At 41.0% G+C, this 22,867-nt stretch overlaps 1 protein-coding gene across 4 annotated transcripts in view; it reads right to left on the bottom strand.

Moving 5' to 3' along the window:
• The window catches only part of ODAD2 (outer dynein arm docking complex subunit 2), a 210,928-nt gene that overhangs the window by 180,488 nt on the left and 7,573 nt on the right, over positions 1-22,867 (bottom strand). Inside the window, exons 1-8 of one of the 4 annotated variants that reach the window (XM_060291543.1) lie at positions 20,254-20,434; positions 16,443-16,905; positions 16,095-16,357; positions 11,207-11,364; positions 8,866-9,067; positions 8,133-8,239; positions 7,823-7,959; positions 5,465-5,581 (exon numbers count right to left, since the gene is read on the bottom strand). In XM_060291543.1, the coding sequence (XP_060147526.1) occupies positions 5,465-5,581; positions 7,823-7,959; positions 8,133-8,239; positions 8,866-9,067; positions 11,207-11,364; positions 16,095-16,318 (945 nt within the window). In that variant the 5' untranslated portion in view covers positions 16,319-16,357; positions 16,443-16,905; positions 20,254-20,434. Of the gene's footprint in view, positions 1-5,464; positions 5,582-7,822; positions 7,960-8,132; positions 8,240-8,865; positions 9,068-11,206; positions 11,365-16,094; positions 16,358-16,442; positions 16,906-20,253; positions 20,435-22,867 lie in introns of those variants that run through there. The other 3 variants (XM_030832309.2, XM_060291557.1, XM_060291565.1) reach the window with 3 other exon arrangements.

The following is a 22,867-nucleotide window of genomic DNA, read 5'->3' on the forward strand; positions in this document are numbered from 1 at the left end:
AAAAGAACATGATTAATGCAATAGGTACCGAAATATCATTTGATAAAATCCTATATCCAATCCTAATAAAGTTCTCAACAACTTGGAATAGAGGGGAACTTCCTCAACCTCACAAATTTCATCTATGAAAAACCGACAGCTAACAATAGTTAGAAACTGAAAGTTTTCCCTTTACCATCAGGAACAAGAAACCACGTCTATTCAATTCCGTACTGGAGGTTCCAGCTAGTGCATTAAGGAAAGAAAAGGAAATAAAATCACTGAAATTGTAAAGGAAGAGGTAAAATGATCTTTATTTATAGACAATATGACTATCTACACAGAAGACCCTTTGAAATCTACAAACCCGACAAAACTAATAAGTGACTTTAGCAAGGTTTCAGCGTATGAAATCAATATACAAAAATCAAGTGTATTTTTATATAGTAGCAACAAATAACCAGAAATTGACATTTTAAAACTATTGTTAACAATAGCTCCCAAATAGGAAATATTTACAGGTAAGTTTCACAAGAGATGTGTAAGACATGTGCACCAAAAGTTACAAAGCAATGCTGAGAGAAATTAAATAAGATGGAGAGACATGCTAAGTAATACTAAACAAACGGAAGGATATACTGTGTTCCATGGATTGGAAACCCCAATATTGTTAAGATGTCAGTTCTTAAATTGATCTATAGATTCAACACAAGATCAGTCATAATTCCTTCGGGATTTTATGAAGAAATTGACAAGCTGACTATAAAATTTGAACGGACATGCAAAAGATATAGAATAGCCAGCAACTCCGAAGAACAACTGGATTGACAGAGGATTGACACTACCTGACCCAAGACTTAATGCAAGTAAGTAGGTAATCAAGACAGTGTGGTTCTGGTATAAAAATAGACAAATAGATCAATGGAACAGAAATACACCCAGATAAATGGACAACTGTGCAAAGAAAGGACAATTCTTTTTCAGCAAATGATGCTGGAACAACAAGATATCTACATGCAGAAGAAAAAAATGAACTTTGATCCATACCTCACATCATGTACAAAAAATATATTAAATTGGATCATAGGCCTAAATGTAAAACCTAACATTTAAAATCTTCTATAAAAAAGCACTGGAGGGCTTCCCTAGTGGTGCAGTGGTTGGGAGTCCGCCTGCCGATGCAGGGGACATGGGTTTGTGCCCCGGTCCGGGAGGATCCCACATGCCGCGGAGCGGCTGGGCCCGTGAGGCATGGCCGCTGAGCCTGCGCGTCCAGAGCCTGTGCTCCCCAGCGGGAGAGGCCACAACAGTGAGAGGCCCGTGTACCGCCAAAAAAAAAAAAAAAAAAAAAAGCACTGGAGAAAATCTTTGTAACACTGGGTTTGGTAAAGCTTTATTAGGTACAACACTATAAAAGAATAATAAGTTGGACTTCATCAAAATTGAGGACATTTGCTTTCTGAAAGACTCTTTTTGGAGAATGAAATAACAAGCTACAAACTGGCAGAAAACATTTATTTATAAATCCTGTATCTGAAAGAATATATAAGTCTATATGTATGTATATCTCACAACTCAGTAATAAGGAACGAAACAATCCAATAACAAATGGGCAAAAGGTCTGAATATACACTTTACCACTTAAGATATATAAATGGCAAATAAGCATATGAAAGGACGCATTCAAGTAAGGCAAATTAAAACTCAGTGAGATATCCGTACACACCTATTAGAACATCTAAAATAAAGGACTGACCGTTCCACTTATTGATGAGTGTGTGGCACAGCTGTCAATCTCATGCACTGCCAGAGTGGATGGAGATGGTTATAACCCCTTTCGAAACCAGTTCACCGATGGCTTAAAAAGTTAAACATATAACCGCCATGTAACCTTGCCATTTCAGTCTGAGGTTTTACCCAAGAGAAATGAAAGCATGTGGTCTGTAAAAATAAACACCCCAAAACAAAACACTAAAAACATAAGAGCTTAAATTTTAAAGATTTGTACAATGTTTGGAAGACAAAGTAAAGGAATATTTGCAGAAAGTGTGGTGGGGTGTATGAGAGAAAAGAAAATCAGTGGATCAGTCTCAGAGGCCCCAAGATCCAAATAGAAGTTTCAAAAAGAGAACAAAAAGATCAGAGAGGAAAAAAAATGATTAAAGATATAATACAAAAATATTTTTCCAGTTCTGAAGGACATATGTCATCATTAATGAAAAACAAACAAAAACCAGCACCAACCATATCATCATGAAAATTACAGAACATCAGGGATAAGAGAAAATCCTAAAGCCTCATTATATGGGAAAAGCCAAAACAAACAGGTCACATAGGAAAAATGTCTTTAAAATTCTAAGTAAAAACTATTTTCAAACTGTCGTTATAGAAACAACAACTGAGAGAGAAGAATAAAGATATTTTCCAACATGCTAAGCCTCAATTTTTTTCCCTCCTATGTGCCTCTTTTACTCAGGAAGCGCTACCAAAATGATGGGGTGGACCAAGAAAAAGAAAACTGATGAGAAGGGCACTTCCTCAACAAGATAAAGGCCATGTATGGAAAGCCCACAGCTAACATCATATTCAGTAGCAAAAGCCTGAAAGCATTTCCCCTAAAGAGTAAGGAGTAAGACAAGGAATCTACTTTCGCCACTTCTATTCAACATAGTCCTGAAAGTTCTAGCCATGGAATTTTGCAAGAAAGAGAACTTTAAAACATCCAAATTGGAAAGGAAAAAGTAAACTATCTCTGGTCACAGGTGACTTGATCTTATACATAGAAAAACCTAAAGATTCAAAAGAAACTGAATTAAATAAATTCAGCAAAGTTGCAGGATTCAATTTTGAACTTCACAATCAAAAATCAAATCTGATTGTGACACTCAAAAATCAGTTGTATTTCTATACACTAGCAGTGGACAATCAAAAAGGAAACGAAGAAAACAATTCCATTTACAATAGCATCAAAGAGAATAAAATACTTAGGAATAATTTAACCAAGGAGTCAAAAGACTTATACACTGAAAACTATAAAACATTGCTGAAAGAAGTTAAAGAAGACACAAACAAATGAAAAAACTTTCCATGTTCATGGATTAGAAGATAATATTGTTAAGATGACAGTGTTATACAAAACAATCTACAGATTCAATACAATCCCTATCAAAATCTCAATGGTGTTTTTTGTGGAAATGGTAAAACCAAGCCTAAAATTCATATAGAAAATCAAGGCACCCCGAATAACCAAAACAGTCTTGAAAAAACAAGGACAAAGTCTGAGGACTCACTTTGATTTTAAAACCAGTACAAAGCTATAGTAATCAAAACAGTATGGGACTGGTATACAGATAGACATACAGACCAATGGAACAGAATTGAGAGCCCAAGAATAAACCTTGAAATCTATGGTCAGTTGATTTTTAACAAGGATGACAAGACCATTCAGTGGGGAAAGAACAGTGTCTTCAACAAATGGTGCTGGGAAAACTGAATATCCATGTGCAAAGGAATGAAGGTTTTCCCTTACACCATATACAAAACCTAACTCAAGATGAATCAAAGACCTAAACTTGAGAGGACTAAAACTAAAAAATTCTTAGTGGAAAACTTAAGGGCAAATCTTTATTACCTTGGATTTAGCAATGGTTCCTTAAATATGATACCAAAAGCACAGGTAACAAAAGAAAAAATATATTAATTAGACTTTATCAAAATTTAAAATGTTTGTATACCAAAGGACACTATCAAGATGAGTAAAAAGATAACTCATAGAATAGGGGGAAATATTTGCAAATCTTCTACCTGATAAGGAATTAATACCCCCAATATATAAAGAACTCTAGCTCAACAACAAGACAATTTAATTTTTTTAATGGACAAAGGACTTGAATAGACATTTCTCCAAAGAAGATACACAAGTTACCAATAAGCACATGAAAATATGCTCAACATCACTAATTATTAGGGAAATACAAATCAAAACCACAATGCAACACCATGTTCACACTTATTAGGATGTCTATAATAAACACAAACATACACAGAAAATATCAAGTGTTGGTGAGGATGTGAAGAAACTGGAATCTTCATACATTGCCTCGGGAATGTAAAATGGTTCAGCTGCTGCGGAAACAGCTTGGAAGTTCCCTCAAAAGTTAAACGTAGAATTACCCCCATATGACTGAGAAATGCCACCCGGACCACCCGGACGTGTAGACCCAGAAGAACTGAAAACAGGGACTCAAACAGATATTTGTACACCAATATTCATAATATTTTTCACAATAACCAAAGGTGGAAAAACCCAGTGTCCATCAATAGATGAACAGATAAAGAAAATCTGGTATATACATATATGGAATATCATTCAGCCATAGAAAGAAATGAAGTTCGGATACGGGCACGTCACGGATGAACCTTGAAAACATTACGGTACGTGAAATAGGCCAAAACAAAAGGACAGAATATTGTATGAGTCCGCTTAGATGAAATACCTAGAATAGGTAAATTCGTGGAGACAGAAAGTAGATTAGAGGTTACCAAGAGCTGGGGGAGGAGGAATGAAGAGTTATTGCTCAGTTTCAGATGATGAAAAAGATTTGGAAATAGTAGTAACGGTTGCACAACTTTGTGAATGTACTTCATGCTACTGAATGATACATTTAAAATGGTTAACATGGCAAATTTTACATTTTATGTGTATATGTACTTTAGGACAATAACAGCAGTGCAACAACAACGGAAAACTGAGGTCCAGGAAACGGGTGATCAAACACCAGGAAACAAAAAGAATTCACAAAAAGATGACAAAGCGCCAGGATGAGAGCGACAGCAGTCTGACAAGAAAACGGGGCGCTCCACAAGCAGCAGCATCAGAAAGACGATGGACCTGATCAGTGAGCCCTGTGGGCTCTGTGGAGTTGCCCCCAGCCTGAGGATCAGCCCGGAGCATAAGGGAACCACACTCGTGTTCCCTGCGTATCATTTCCTACCTACATCAGCTTCAAGCAAAACTTTTTTCACAAAATATTACATTGACTGATTTCTTTGTCCAGCACTATTTCACAAACCATGGGAGACACAAAAGCCCAGTTCTTATACACAGGCAGTTGACACACTTATTAAGACAATCCAACTAGGTAGTAGTCATGGGATTACCAGAAAGGATAAAAATAATCAAAACGTCTAGGCTTCATGAACAGACCTGAGTCCCTTGTTCTTAGTGTAATTAATTCAAAACGGAAAATGAAAAGGTCCTATTTAGAAAGCACTTTGAAATATTACACCTGTCACCTAAAGAAAACCAGAAACATTCTTAAATGGCTACATTTACAGTATTTATTGCTTTATATTGTGGGAAACACTCCAATAATTGAAAGTACTGTCCAAAACAAGGCAGAATTACTCTCCAATTTTTTATGCTATAGAAAGTTGTAGCCAAAAAGTAGAATGCTATGAGAGTTCAAAAGAGACTAAAACTTACCTGTTGAGACATATTTTCGGAAACTATTGCTGATTTTTCTCTTAAAAGTGTGACAAGGTCTTTATAAATTTCTCCTTTTCTCTCATAATTAATTTCCCCCTCATCATCTGTTTTGCCCTTTGGAAGAAAAAGTTTGGTGCTATAATTAATGGATGAGCGATATAAGAACCAGACCAATACATCACAACCCAAGCACAAGTATTGTTTTCTTCTCTGAAGGATCCATGCGGTAGTCTTTATACACGAAATGTACGGGCACATCCTTCCCTCTTAATGTTACCTATCCATTCATTCGTTCATTCATTCATTCGTTCGTTCAGCAAGACTTTACCAAGTGCCCCCGAGACGCACAGGGCACGCTGCTATCCAGCAGAGACCTGAAAGCTCCCTTCCCACTCCTCTCCTGTGAAAATGCATTATGACTTCAAGAGCTTTTGACGAAGTCATAGAAGGCCTGGGTTAGAATGTCACCACATAAAAGGCTGTGTTTCTGTTGGTCTCACTCTACCCCTGCTGCGTGTGGAGCGAGATTGCTATGGGCTCATTTTCTAGGGGTAGGACCTCTATGTGACCACCTGTCCCTCCACCCTCAGCCTCTGTCTCTCCTCTTCTCTCTTTCCGTTCCTCATTTCACTTTGCTTTCCTACTATTACTCTTCCTTCACCCTGTATGTGTGTGTTTGCACATACATATACACATAAAAACTGTAGTGTTACATGTATAACTGTATATATATGTAAAACATACAGATACATGCAAACTGTAGTGTGTTATACATTTTCTTGTAACGACTGAACAGCTTCAGATCCTTGTCTTTCATTCTTTAACCTGAGAGAAACACTCAGATGTTTTCATGTCAAATAAAGTTGTACGTGCGTCAATAGCCTTTTACAGAGACAAAGGCTCCTTGCCCCACTCTGGAAGGCCCAAGAGAAGCATTCCGTTTTTTCTCTAAGCTCTTATTTTCCGGTTAGAGATTTCGCTGTTCTAAAGCATCAAAGCAAACCAAAAGCAAATCATAGTTGGGCTGTCAGGCTCCTCTGTGCGGAAATAAGCCCAGGACCACGCTGACGGGACAAGCACGAAAGGCAGGTCAGACGACAAGCCCCGCCGCCGAGAACACGGCCGCACGTCGAGAGCAGCCCAGGCCAAGGCTCCAGCGGCGCCCTGCGATAGCTGGGTCCCCATTAAGGATCTGGACCCTCCCTGCAGAATTCTGCTGCGAGCCCCAGTTCTACACGGAAGACAGCAAGAGCCGGGTTTTCAGAGGAAGCTGAGCTCCTTCTAGCCAAGTTCAGGCAGCAGACGTGAGGCTCAGTGTCAAGGTTTTAACCCAGAGGATCCAGAAGGCCATGCATGTGCCGACTCTCTCAGGTCGAGGCCCACCGCCCACACTCTGCTTTGCGACCCTTGGGCCGGGAGCCTGCAAAGCTGTGTTTCTCCGCTGCCAGGCCGGCTGAGTCTCGGGCAGCAGGCGGGGAGAGGCCGGCAGAGGGAGGCCGGCGGGGGAGAGGGCAGTGGGGAGGCTGGATGAGGCAGAAGGGACATGCTCCCTCCCACGTCCTGTCAGAGCCACCTAGCAACGGCCCCTCACCCGGCAGTGGCAGTTGCTCCCCGTAGCAACAGTTGGTTCTAATTTCCTTTGGAAGAACCCAGAGGCCCAGAACCAGGCTCACCGTGACCCCTGAGATACCCACTAACACCCCGGGCCACCGTCAGAGGCCCAGGCCAGGCTCTGCCCCAGCCTGCCCCAGCTCCTGCACCACCAACACTAAGTGGGCGCCGCTTACTCCTCAGGGCTCCGGGGCCGGTTCCATGCAGACTCCTGGGCTCCGAGGGGACCAGCACGGCCTGGCGGTGACCATTCTCCAGACATGTGAACCCACGCAAGCGGGGTCCACGCCTCAGGGGTCTGAGTCCCAGTCTGCACGGGCCCTGCCCGGAGCCGCTTAGGCCCCAGACTGCGGAGGCCCCAACTCCGGGGCACGTCCTCCAGGCTCCCGCATGTGGGTCCCCTCCCTGCTCTTTCGTCTGTCCCCTCAACTCTTCCAACTGCTTCCGCATTACCTCGGTGCTCCTTTATCGACTTGTCTTTCCTTAAATACTTGTATCATTAATCAGCAAACTGATTATGTTAAAGAGGCTGTAGTTAGTGGAACGGGTCACTTTGAAGGCCATTTCCTAGAATACTGACTTAAGGACCTGCAAGGGGACACAGAGACAGCAAACACACAGCAAAGGGATCTGCATGAATCCCACAGAACATACTTCATTTTCTGTGGTTTTGGGATTCAGTCCTGGAGACATGCCTGCACTGACGGAGACCAAAGTCAATACGGTTTTTAAAAAATTACTTACACCATTTAAAAACACTCCTTCTTTGCTACAAGTAATGCACAAAGTTTCAGCATCATGTGGTTTCACCAGCACATAACAAATTTCCCCTTGAATTTGTCTCCAAGGTGGGGCTCGACATCCATTTGAAAATTCATAATCTGAAACCAATTATCGATCAATTAAAAGGAGCTCCTTAACCTCAACTTGTAAAATAGGTTGGCTTCAAAAAAATAGGATTGAAATTTTAAGTTTTCATTTCTTAAATATTTAATGTAGCTACTGAAGCATTTTGAAAATATAATTATGAAAATATATATAATATAAAATGAACCTGAGGTGTACTCGATAGATTCCAAGACTGTCTTTTCTCCCTTTCCTGAGAACCGTTTAAGCAGCTCTATATCATTCTTAACAGTCCCTGGATTTAATCGTATTTCTCTGAAATAAATGTTTAGAAATTCATTTTAAATACTTTAAAACAGAATCTACAGAAAACAACATGAAAACATTTCATTATATCAGGGGGAATATCTTTTTTTGTAATTAAAATATCAGTTAAATTATACAACAACAAAATTACAGTGAATTTTAACCAGGTTACAGTGTTATAACACTGTCAAAACATCAAAGAATCAGTGATTCGCGTTGAATGCAACATTAAATATACTCATTTCAATATTCACTTCATTTCTTAATGATAATTCCAAAGTACTAGAAAATACTAGACAAATGAACAAGTTTTAAACTTGATAAACTACACGATAATTGCATTATAATTTTTAAATTTATCTAATAGTTTGAGACTTTGAAAATAACAAGACCACTTAATGTCTTCAGAATTAGATGAAACTCCACTACAATGTTTTAGCCATGTTAACTGAAAATTGTACTGTTTAGAGTTAGAAATCTTCATGCAATAACTAAAATTTTATTCCAAAAAATGTAATGTTAAATCAATAGCAACCACTTCCAAACTTTATTTTTCTTGTGTCTTTTCCCTAAAGCTCTGAAAGTACTTTTTATAACCAATTTTTAGAGGCTTCTTTTTGAAAAAAAAGACTCACAAGGAAATATTTTTCAGAGAATGATTGAGTAGGTGCAGATCCAGCTGCTTGAGTAGCAGGGCAATCTTCATCTTAATCTCACTTTCAGGATCATCATCTTTTTTAATTTTATCAAGAATAGTTAATACAGATGAGTCTTCATTTATTTCCTTTATCATATTATAATCCAAGCCCAGGATTTTTGCTATGGGGTTTCTGTTTGCTGATCAAAAAAGTGAATTAAAAAAAATTATCTTATCTTCTATTGCAAGAACCATAAAGACTATCATATCCTTTGGAGCCCACTCAAATGGGCTCACTCAAATGTTTCTTTCATTAAGCTTTCTCTGATTGACCCAATTTGAATTAATCTCTACTTCTCAGATTTTACTGTACTTAGGTACAGTAAAACTTAGGAACTTTCTCACACCTCTTGAGATGTTTACTTGTACTGTAATATCATCTCTATATGCTATCACCCTAATAGGACAGAAGCTAAGAGGTCTATTTTTTTTTAAGTTGACTGTGGGGCATTGTTCAGAAGAGGCATTCAATCAATACATTCAGAATTGATTTGAAGATAGAGAAATACTGGTCTCCTTAGAAGAATGATCACTAGAACCGTGTGTGCGTGTGTGTGTGTGTGTGTGCGTGTGTGCGTGTGTGTGTGTACACCAGTGAACAGTATTCACAAATGCTTTCTCTTCAAAATGGCATGTTTTTCTCAGTCTACAGATCTACTGCCGATCTTTTCCACCTGTCTGAACTGCTTATATTTTCAATGTCTTTTGACATTAGTTGGGAAAACGAATCTAACCAGTATTTACGTACATGCCAAAATCATAGTGAAAATTCTAAATACCAACTTGTGATCAAGGTTGAAAGTTGAACCTAGAGATGTTGAAAACAGAATTTAATAAAGGCCAAAAAACTATATGGTTGAAAATGAGGGAGAAAGGGGCAGAACCGTGTTTAGAAAGGAGGAATTCAACTCAGGTGAAAATCTATGTGCATTTGGATGGGTTGGGGGATGCCTATGGGACTAATTCAGAAAGCCTGACCTGATGGGAAGCACGGCGACGGCACTAACTTTCCCACAGGACGCAGACTACCAGCAGGAGAGTCTTGGGGGGAGCAAGGGAAGGAGGCCTGGGAACCAACCACTTAGTGAGCATCTCCACTCACCACCTTACGGCTGTCATCTCTAAGGATTATGAAGATACTAGGTGAATTCTGGGGAAGGACACAAAGCTGACTTCCAAGTTGCCAGGTACCACGCAATGTGGACCAAAAACGAAGAGCTGTACCTAGAACTCTTACAGAAAGGGCGAAATGCAGCGAAGGACACATATGTAGCCAGACTGGGCATACAACACTCTATGGATTAAGTTTACATATTAAGTTGAATTTAATGAACAACCATGCGTCTACTGACTCTTCTTAAATTCACTCTTATTCTCAAGATTTCATCCCTCTCAGAAAAGTAGCTTTGACGTACAGGGAGAGCAGTCAAGATGTAAAAAGAAGCTGCTGTTCTAAGGTTCACATCTTAAAGAAAAAGGACTAACTTTCCACCTCACAGCCACGGACAGTGGCAAAGAATGATGAGAGACAGATGAGGGACCTTATGCCTGGGACACACTGGTCACACGATTCCAAAGAAGCAGAACACATATAGGACATAATTACCTATTGTCAGGTGTTTCTACTCGTAAGAAATACTTAGAGCCCAATTATAGCAGGTGATCAATCACATTCTTTTTTGCATGTTAGACGATTAGACAATAATAAGAACATTACATAACTTTAGTGAAGAGGAAAAATACTTCCCACTGAATGAATGTAACTATTCACAGAAAGCGGTGTTATTTCCGCAATGCAAAGGGCTGAGACAAAAGGGAAGTGAGATGATCATGGGCTGTACGCTAAAGCAAGAGGCTACATTCATTTTAAAGGAAACGAATCACCACCCATCACAGCAGAATGCAGGATGAGAGGGTGGACACTGGTGCTGGCCCTGGACAGCGGTTTTTTCCCCCCCGACATGAACCTTAAAGGCGTCAGGTCTTTCCAGGAGCTAAGAAGTCTCTCTTTAAACGACATACTAAAATTAGAAATCTCGAAGCTTACTAACGGTAAAGCATTAGGCTTCTCATTTAAAGTAGAAATCTGATATGAGCATAACATTTCAGCCAAAATAAATCAATGACATTTTTAAGTCAAGAAATCAAGTTGAACATAGCACTTTTTACCTTTCAGGTTAGAGAACTTTTTTCAAGAGCCTGTAAGGAATGATTCCCTCCCCCGTCCCCAAGATTAAGTTTCTGAAAGTGCAAATCACAGACTGGAGTGTAAATATCACCTTCAATACACGCTTGTGCTTCCTGCAGCTTGGCATCTGTGGCAATACGCAACACACGTGACAGCTGCCCAAAGCTCCTAATTTTGATCTGTGGTACAGAGAGAAATAGCAAAGGCTGTGCATTGCTATCCGCTTCTTCTGACTCGACTGTTGTTTCACTAAAAAATGAAAAAAAAAATGTTTTTTGAAAGCTTAAGGTTAACCTGGAGGCCAGTAGAAGTTAAATTTAAGACATCTCAACAAATTATTTCCATGTCTCACGATAAAGCACAGAGAATATAAATACCTCTTGTTAGAAACTCATCTATTTTCCCACTTTCATCCACACTCAGGCCCTTAAATCCCCAGACTTATTAGCAACGTGATATAGCCAGGAAGAAAATTTTTAAACCATTTCTTGAATACCTGTGTGAACTCAATCACAGTGTTGGGGTTTGTTTTTCTAATGATACGTTGGACATGTTTTCATGTTTTGTGGATTTCTAATGTTATTTAATTTATAAAATTTTTATACCACAGTAATTAGTGGTTAGGAATTTTCTTGGCTACTCTGCTTATTAGCAAAAAAAGCTATGAAAAAAGACAAACTAGATGCCCTCAATGGATTATTTTCCCACTCCAAACCTCCAGTTTGGTTTACTTTAGGATAACAAGCCATCTTTCTAACTAGGCTTTTTCCTTATCAGAAATTATTAGCTCTCCTAGATTGGTGTTTCTGGCCATTTTAACTTTTTTAGGTTGGCATTTCTAAAAGACTAAGATGTTTTTATGGCAGTGATACAGCTCTAGATTTCTACCACTTACAACATTACCTAAACTGCCTAGCTTTTCACTGCATACTGATATCTCTGGCAAAACTGTCCACATCTTAAGACCTGATATTTTACATTGTAACACAGATAAATAGCTGTGAAATGTTGACACTCGAGACAATCTACTACTATTTCATAAATGAAGGAGCAAAATGTTTTTAGACTTGCCAGGGACATGCATCGTTTACAAAACGTCTACTTTCCCAGGAATAAAGCTCTTGGAAGAACGCCCTAAGGATCGAGGAGCTTTCTTAGAGGTCTGCTCTGGGGCGGGCCGCTGGTGCTGAGCGGAGGAGGAAAGGACGGAGACACAGGCAGACTGAATGCCCACAGGGCCAAGCTCCCGAACTTGAGAAGCTGAAACTCCTGGGGAGACCAGGATAACGGCAGGGCATAGGACATTCTCGTTGCTTCTGCCGGCGGAAGCCTGCAGCTGAACAGACAGCTAAAACGCCAGTGATGGAGAGGACTGTCGAAAAGCAGCCTCCCGTTTCAGGCTCACGGTCTGCTGGCGCTGAGGAAAGAGCTCTTTGGAAGAAAACTGCTGTAGCCACCTTGATAAGGTCAAGCAGAATGAAAGAAAGAATAAATGAAATCCACCGACCTGATCAAGAGACTTTTAAACTGGAACTGCAGGAGGGAGCTAAAAATACTCAGCTTATGCTATAGAGAGCAAGAAAAAAGGTCTGATTTATTTAATCCCCAATGTCAGGTTCCATGTCCAGAACATAGTAATTACTCCACAAATAAGTCTATAGGTGAGAAACTAGGTAGTAATGCTCAGGGATAACCCAGAGTTCAATAACAGAACTTTGGGCCACTGACCTTTATACTGTGACCTTGAAATTTTACCAAAATACGATACTTATTGTCTCATAAAACAATACCATTTTAAGGCTGGAGATCATGTAATTCAGCCTTAGTGATACTGATCAGAAAACTAAGGACCAAAAAGGTATGAACTGTGTGTGAAGTGTGCATCACTAGAGGAGGAGCCCTCGCTCAGGCGTCCTGTTGTCTCATCCACACAGAACTCGTACCGGCATATAACTTGGTCCCGACTCATGTACATAACTGAGACACAGCAGACTGCGGTTCACAACTGACATACAGCGATATCAAAGCAGACGTGATTCAAACATCATAGTTCTACCAAAGGAGAGAACAGGTACCAACATTTTCACAAAGCAATTCTGAACGCTCACCCAAGCTACATTCTAGAGACTCAAGCGCCTCAGTTCTGTGCACCCCACACACATGGCGTCACCACTGAGTGGTGTCACTTGTCCTTAATTTACAGTGGCTTGGGCTTCATTCTGAGGTGTTTTAGGAAGATTGTTAATCTCATCCTGTGTGATAAGAACAAAAGCAATTGGAAATGGTGATAAGAGACCTATGATTTCCATTAAAATGAAAGTAGAGACATTTTCCCCTCAAAATCGAACGTGGAGAGGTGATACTATAGGATGAGCAGCTGCACACCGGGAATGAGTCTAAAGGAAATGAGTGAATCAGGCCATGCGTAAAGTCCTGCGCTTATCTAGTCAATTAATAACCATCCGCACAAAAGAAGGTGGTGGGTGGAACGTACAACCTCCTCAGTGTGTGACTAAAGGACAGGTTTCAACGTGAGATGCGATGAGCCTAAATCAGAAGAAGGCTGATCACAACTGTGCTGACAGCTACAGAGAGCGCGTCTGGAGATGCACAACATCTGCTGAGAAGTGAGGCCACAAGTATAAACACAGCCCCCAAAATATCTGCAGAGATCAACAAAAATTGTATCAGTATAGATACAATTGACTTGTTTTGGAACAAGAGGACTGAGGGAATGTATATCCCCATGAAGAATCTGCCTCTATTCTAAAACATGCAAGGATATTACTGTTTGGTAGCAATGCATCCAGAGACTCTAGGCTTAAATTCCTCATGATGACTTGGCTATCCACACGGACTTACAGACATGAATCCTGACTAGTGGGCTTCCCCCACTTTAAATAAATGAATAAATGTGTTCTAAGGTTCAAGAGCTGAGCAAAAAGAGTGCATGTGAACCAAAGGGCGAAGAATGAGGCAGTGGGGCTGCTTCACAACACACTCTTCTTGCCTTTGAGGGCACCCCTGGTTTACCTCGCTTCTTATGTTGTTGGACGTAGCAGACACCAAGTGGCTATGGGTTGCTGACAGTTCCTTGGGGTATGGTCAAGACCTGGATATGAAAGCATTTGGTATTCTCCATTATTACCAAAATCTCAGCTGTATCCTTTGCCTTCTTCGGGGCAGTCAGTGCCTACCTGGTTTTCATCAAGACACACAGACACACATTCCTTCCTATGCAACAAGCGCTGCTATCACACCCCTCTCATCCCTTCCAGCATCAAAGGTATCATCAACACAGGTAAGAAACAAGAATGACGGATAGAAAAGTTGGCCCACGGAAAAGCTGCATGGCAAATTTGACAGAAGGAAGACAATCAAGGGGCAGCTGGTTCAGAATATACATGGTGTCAAAATGCCAAAACATCCTGCTTGAGGGAACACTGTATCTAGAGACTGTATGCAGAGACACAAAAATAGAAATAAAGCAAAGAAAACTGGACAGGGATAGGGAAAGAGTGACACATTATATGTATGTCAGCCCCCCTAACTAGGGCACAGATGTGATCACGTCTGCACTCGTACACAAAATTAGTAGAGAGGCAAGATACAACAACAATACAACAACAATCTTGATCTCTTCTGACATTTGCTTTAAATCCATCTTTGCACCAAGTAGTTCACATTTTTCATTGATTTTACAGATGAGTTCATCTTTCAAAAATTAGAAAAAACAATGTGCGATGCTACATTGAACTTAGGTGGGAGCAATGAAGCACTTTGGGAGAAAGTAACCATAAGCACCGTTAAAAATACGATTAAAAAAAAAAGATTTCAGAAAATTCAGAGAGAAAATAGATCATGATACCAGAACTAAAGAGCTTTTGAAATACAGTTCAAGAATGATTTTACAGTTCTAAAAATTAAATTCTGAGTTTATTCTCACAAATAATCCCAAAGGGAAAAAATGGAAAAGGCATCTATAGGAAACTTTGCCTAGTTAGAGAGCTGTTTTTGAAAAGATCAGACTTTAAAAGTTCATAGGCGGACTTCCCTGGTGGCGCAGTGGTTGGGAGTCCGCCTGCCAGTGCAGGGGACACGGGTTCGTGCCCCGGTCCGGGAAGATCCCACATGCCACGGAGCAGCTGGGCCCGTGAGCCACGGCCGCTGAGCCTGCGCGTCCGGAGCCTGTGCTACCCAACGGGAGAGGCCACAACAGTGAGAGGCCTGCGTACCGCAAAAAAAAAAAGTTCATGGGCAAAACCAAAGACGGACAGAGATACAGAAAAGAGGATCAGAATGCCTAGAGTGACACATAAACTGAGGATGTGACCAAAAACAGTATATATGAATTTATATAAATTTATCATTTACAATTGTAATTTATACTTACATATCAATATTTCATATAAGTATAATATAGTTATATAAACGTATGTAATTTACATAAGATATATATTTAGCTATGTTCAAAAGACATAAACTGGTAGTCCATTGTTTGAGGTGGAGATAGGATTTTTTGTTCTAAATCTCAGATTTGGAAAGTTCTCATTTGAGGACAATGCTAATTGTTAGGAAGTTTCTCCCTTATGTTAAGCAAAATGTACCACTCTCCCTCTGCCACCCCATAGATTGTACAGATTTAAATATCAGAAGGGATTTTGTCTATATCTGAGATCACAAAATCAATGCCTAGTGGCATCTGGCAGTTCATAGGAGTGGAAAGACCAGTCACAAGGCAACAGCAAACGTTGGGAGTGTGGTGACCTGGAAAACACATCCCCTATGGAAAGAAAATTCAAATTTAAAAATTAGTGTGCTGGCCAAACAAAATATCCTCAGATTCCACCCGAGCGCCTCCGGTTTTCTGAGATCTCTGAGATTCACAGAGGTTAAGCGACTTGCCCCAAACCTACAACCAATCAATAAAAAACGTGCAACTGAAGACATTAAACTCTAGAAGCAATTCACTGGCTTACCTGACCACGTAACCCGGTCCAAAGGCTGAGGGGTCCAAACTGGTTTTCCATTCCAGTGGTTCTACAAAAACATAGTTTGCCTCTTGGGGATGTTTACAGATAAAACTCTCCACAAACACAATAATTTCCTTCAGTATCGCCTCATTGAGAGGGGTAGTTTCCAGGGCCCTAGCCCCGTGCCCCGCAGCCGTCCACTGCGCGGACCTTGTCAGTGCCGTGCCCATGGGATCCCACGATGCTCAGACCCGAGCTCAGCGCACACACTGCATCAAGGCAGAGAGAGAGACAATAGCATCCACCTTTCCCCCGGAACATTGCTCATTTTCAAGATTTTAAGCTAGCACTTACCCAACCCACATTCTGCTTATTCATCTCAGAGGTGGATTTTTTAAATTATCCAGTTGCTCTTCAATTCAATAAAATAGTCAACTTTCCCTGAACCAGCGCTAAGTGAAACTGACGAGGACGTAAGGATTTTCCAGTATCTGCCTGCCCTGGAATGAAGAGCTTCTTTCTCATTTTCCTGGGCCTAAGAGAGAGAATTCAAATAGCTGGGCAGAAATTGGAAACAGGAAAGTCCAGGAGCGAAACAAAAAGAATTGCAGGAGGTTGGCATCAAGGCCTTTGGGTTGCAGCTCTGCTGGGGCCAGAGGTGAAGTGAGCGATCTCTTTTGAGCTGGATCACACATTGTTTAGAATCATGCTATTCAAATGACTTCTGTTATCCTTTGTCATCATCATACATCTGCATCAGTGCAATGATGGCTGATGAAAATGATCCTGAGAGCACTGGATGTCCCCCAAGTGCCTTCTGAATTCATAAGAAACAGAATAAAAACATTAAGTGACATAGAATTTTAATTTTTTTTCTGAAAATTGGTAAAGTGCATATTGACCCTATTAATCAAAATATTTGAGCAGTTCAAATTCCATACTCCCTGCCCAGAATATTTTATTGTAATTCATAACTTTCTTAAGAGCAAATGTGAGAACAAATGAGAATCTCTTTAGCCTGTTTATCTAGATTACCAAGAGTCTAGCATTAAAATGTAAAACAGAAATTGAAATAAATTTTACTTTAGCTAAATAGAAATTAGCCTTTAAAAGAAGATATTTGAAATGATAACATTATCTGTAAACTTAAATAAGAGCCAAGCTAATAAATAAGTTCTGACATTAATACATAATGGACATTTAAGACTTTTTTTTCAGATAATCTATACTTGTTTATTTTCTCATCTGTAATAACACTGATCATTAAAACCTTTCTTCTGGAATATTAGAGAATGGTTAAAAAAGTTAAATAAAGAATGTAATTAGCTTCCCCCTCGACCCATCATTATTACAAAAGCTCAGTACCAATATTCTACAGAAATGATTTGGAGATTTACTTTCCATCCTGCATTAAATCTTGAAATACAGTAACAGGGACATCTAGATCAGAGGTCCTCAGATGGGCAGTACTGGCTGCTGAGAAGCAGAGGACACACACTGTACAGATGTTTCATTATCAAAATGATAAGAATGGAACACTGTTAGCATTTAGTGATGAGGACCTAGAATGCCAGATGTCCTGCAACGTGCAGGACAGTCCCCCAGAAGGAAGAATTATGCTGCGATCTCCAGCATGTAGTACGTAAACACTTCAGATAATTAATAGCTGAGCCTACAACCTATCACTATTTTACAAATAATCATGAAGGATTTTTTCACAGTTTTAATATGCACTGAATTTTCCAGAATTTAAACTATTATATAAATCAAAGGACAGCTGTATAGACTTCATTTTACACAGAACTTTACCAAGATGTCAGCAGTTGGTAAAGTCATGTCATTGACTGAAATGTTAGTCACACAATTTTAAGTTTCAGTGACTCGTCTGTATTTGGAGCTACTGCACACACAGTAATTCTATGTGAGGCTAGAGCAACTGCTCACTTCATATATATTCTGAGCATATATATATATATATACACATATATACTTGAGCATTTACATGCTGACACTTTATTTCAATTATCTTCCTTTATTTTACATTTAGAGCACCATTGAGATTTAAAACTATGATTTTGATTTCAGAAGAGTAAAGTGGGCATTACAAACAATTTGTTATAAAAAGCAAGTATTGGATCAGATAAGGTTGAGAACAACATATATATATACACACATACATATGTACATATATATACACACACATACATATGTACATATATATATACACACAAACATATGTACATATATATACACACATACATATGTACATATATATACACATACATATGTACATATATATACACACATACATATGTACATATATACACACATACATATGTACACATATATACACACATACATATGTACATATATACACACATACATATGTACATATATATACACACATGCATATGTACATATATATACACGCATACATATGTACATATATATACACACATACATATGTACATATATACACACATACATATGTACATATATATACACACATACATATGTACACACATGCATATGTACATATATACACACATGCATATGTACATATATATACACACATGCATATGTACATATATATACACATACATATGTACATATACACACACACATATGTACATATATATACACATGCATATGTACATATATACACACATGCACAGGTACATATATATACACACATGCACATGTACATATATATACACACATGCATATGTACATATATACACACATACATATGTACATATATATACACACATACATATGTACATATATATATACACATACATATGTACATATATACACACATGCATATGTACATATATATACACATACATATGTACATATATACACACATGCATATGTACATATATATATCTGAAAAAGTGTTAGTGAAATAAAAGGTATACCAAAAAATGCACGAATTTGTTGTGTGCAGTCGTTTTAGTGTTTCAGTGTTTTGTTTCTGCTAGATTCTGAACACATAAGCAGGTACTGATGTTTATGTGTGACACTCCTGAGTTTCCCAGTATTACGAGAATAAATGCAAATAGATTTATCTTATATGGAAAGGTTCAGGAGGACAGTTCTATTTGTTTTTAATGTTAAGTACAAACTTGTTTTGGTTTATAAAGCTGAACTGTATGCATCATTTCCTTCTTGCACCTTTTAAAAGAAAAATGTGAAATTACGTAAGGCTGTGGCAGTCAACATGCCATAGAGTAACTTCCTGGAAGACACTTACGAAGGAGCTACGACAGGCAAAAAGTCTTTTCATCATGATACATTCTTCTAAGAATGTGTGTAACACATTTGACTCTATTCAAATTGTTTTTCTGAGTCTAATAAACCAGGAGCTGCGGCAATGGTCAGGCTTGATTTAAGAATAAGGCCTAAGAAAATCTTTGGGAGCCTATGAGCATCCAGAAAGCAAGTACAATATGATTTGAATAGTATTCGAAAAATAAAAAGTGTAACAAAATCCCAAAGAAGAGAAGACCATGTATAAAAGATGTTTAAAAAAAAAAAAAAAAAAGACTTTGGAGGCCCAACTGAGTTTTTAAAAGAAAAAATAGGTGGTCTTGTATTTTTTTTTCTTCTTAAGTAGGAGAAATTTCTAATGGCCTCTTAATTTACCAAGAGAACCAAAGCTACAGCATTTATTCCAATAATTCCAGTGACGTTCCAAAATGGTAAGTATAACTCGGGCGAAAATTCAAAAACTAACATTTTTTATCGAGACAGGCTGATGGGACGTTTCCACCCAGTGTCAATCCATGAGTTCTTAGGGCCTGAGAAACATGGTTACAATGAACACATGGGCATACATAGTACATATCTTTGAATTAATTGAAGATTTTAAAGTTTAACAATTACAGGGAAAAAAGTTTTACTGCATGTGTTTGTTGCCATAAATTGAGAATCACTTTACACTCATGTTCTCTACTCATCCAGTGGATACAACAAGTTTTCTTTTTTAAGGGTCCGTTGCAAGCCTCCAGGATCATTAATAAAATGAAACCCATTCGTGAGTAATTTCTGTAACACTTGAGCAGAAGCAAAACCAAATTCTTTATGAGACTACAGGAATAAAAGCGTCCACCCTAAGACCCAGAACCGTGGCTGGTGAAGCGGGTTAGGAGACAGTGCCTACCCTGGCATCCCGAGAACGAGGAAGCTAGGCGGTGAGCCCTACAGAAAAATCAGTTTCCGAACTGCCCGGAACCGAGCCTTGAATCCAGGCAAACTCAGCCCGCGTGAAGACACGTGATGACGGCAGCAAGCGGCCCCCTGACGGGCGGAACGCGCCGGAGCGGGAGGCTGGCTTCCCGGGCCGAGCGGGGAGGGAGGCGGGAGGGCGGCAGCGAGCACGGCGCCGGGACTGAGGCAGAGCTGCAAACGCGGAGGGGGAAGGGACGGGGGACGGGAGACGAGGGTGCGGCCCGGGCGGGCGGGCGCGCGGGGCGCGGCGGCGGAGCGGGGGGCCCGGGCAGGAGCAGGGTGTCCGCGGGGAGGCAGGGCGGGACGGGCGCGGGAGAGACACGGGGAGGGGGCGCATCTGGGGCCCGAGGAGAGAAGGGGAAGCCGGGGAGAGGGCCAGAAGCGGGGCCCGAGCGCGACTCCCGTTTCTCCACCCACGCGGACGGCAGCAAAGACACCGGCGCCCGCGGGCCGCAGTCGCCCGCGGGCTTCACTCACCCGCAGCGCCCGGCTCAGCGCCCGCACCGCGCCCCACGCTCAGCCCGCGCGCCCGCCGGTTGCTAGGACGCCGGGTAAACAAGGCGCCGGGCCGCGCACACCGCGTCCCGCCCCCGGCCCGCCCGCGCGCCCCCGCCCGCCCGCGCGCCCCCGCCCGCCCGCGCGCCCCCGCCCGCGCCTCCCTGGAAACACGCTCGGTCCTCCTCCCCTCCCCCTCCTCCATCCCCTCCCTCCCCCTCCTTCCCTCCCCGTCCTGGAGGGCTAGTCCCCGCTCTGGCCACCAGGTAGGAAACGTTCACCTTCCCTAAAGCACAGTGAGAGGTTTCAGCAGAAACTTCACGGCAGAACCAGTAGCAAATGGAAAATAGTCGTTAGAAACACCGTTTTGCTTCCCCACAGGCTTCCAGACAGGAGTCCTGTAGCGTTCCGGGAGGGCTTCTGTGTACCTGAAAGCTTCACTGGGTTCTCAAAAATAGCACAAGGCCTCTCACAGGATATTTGAGGTGCACATTTTTCTCTCCAGAAGGCAAATAAGCTAGAATTTTCGAACACTCACTGGAAAAGCAGAAACTGCTCTTGGATACTCTAGTTCAGAGAACTGGAATGAAGTGAGAACACTTTCCCCGTGTTTTTTTGTTTTCTTTGTTTTGTTTTTTTTTTGCGGTACGCGGGCCTCTCACTGTTACGGCCTCTCCCGTTGCGGAGCACAGGCTCCGGACGCGCAGGCTCAGCGGCCATGGCTCACGGGCCCAGCCGCTCCGCGGCATGTGGGATCTTCCCGGACCGGGGCACGAACCCGTGTTCCCTGCATCGGCAGGTGGACCCTCAACCACTGTGCCACCAGGGAAGCCCTCCCCGTGTTTTTAAATGCCTTTTTTTAATGTGGGTTAAGATGACTTTGATCCCACCAGTAGACACTCTACCAACAAGAGACCAACCTTGAAAAGCCAGAGGGGAATGAGGGAGTGGGAAAAAAGAAAATATTTGGTGGGGAAAAAAGAGAGAGGGAATGAGCAGTGTACTGTCTTGGGGGTTGGAGTGTTTGGGGACAGTGCTGGACAACCCAGGGTGGAGAGTGTTTAGGAACTAGAACTGGATTGTTTTTCCTTAAAGCCAGGGAGGCAGATGTGTGAGGATGTTAGGTGTCACATGTCAGGGTAGTAGGCTGTCCCTGCTCAAAAACAGAGCCTTTCTGCAGACACATAAAGAAACAAGATCGATTTGACCTTTGTTTGGGGTCTTCTTCTCTTCTTGAGAGTGTGAAAGTTGTTAGGAGTGGAATCATTTTGCCCGAAGGGGACTCTACCTCCAGAGAACCCTAGAGTTGCGAACACCAGAAAGGAAGATTCCGTGCCAATAGGTATAAAGGGCCCATTCAAAAAAAAAAAAAGAGAGAGATTACACTCAAAGACAGTCACAGCATCCTAGCTGTAGAGTTGATGCATGTCACAAACTGGTGAAGGTAAACAAGCTGGTGAGGGTCCACCTTTCAGAGGCATTCTGGAGTGGTCCTGGAAGCAGGGAAACTTCTTTGGGTACTTTATTTCACTTGTGCATTTTAATCAGCTGTGTGAGAGAGCGTTTACTGAGCCCTATGTAGAAACTGGCCAGAGATCTACAAAGTTCTGGACAATTGACCTTGGTTCGCAAAGGAGGGAAAAGCCAGCACCGACCAAGATCTGAGCATTTGTGTCCTCATGTGCCAAATGCATGCCAAGGGGCCGAATCTCCCATTGCTTAATCTGATTGCAAAATTGGAATTTGCTGGAATTTATTAACCTTGAGATTTTCCAAGAAAAAAAGCTTCTAATAATACTTAAATTTGTAGAATTCCCAGCTGGCTTCTTCCAGTTTTTTCTTGCCATGTGGAAGCACTGACGTGGCTGTGTCTCAGCTCTCAGTTTAACTGACCACTTCTCAGAGTGCTGACCACCCCACCGAAAGAAGCCTCCCAGGAGGACTTAACTAGTCTTTGTCTCTTTGCCTGTCCCCTACCACTGCAGTGAGCACCATGAAATAGGGACCTTTTCTGTCTCCTTCAAGTCTGTACCCCTAAGAGCTAGAAGAGA

The sequence above is a fragment of the Globicephala melas genome, chromosome 2 (assembly GCF_963455315.2).
Source record: "Globicephala melas chromosome 2, mGloMel1.2, whole genome shotgun sequence".
Lineage (NCBI taxonomy): Eukaryota > Metazoa > Chordata > Mammalia > Artiodactyla > Delphinidae > Globicephala > Globicephala melas.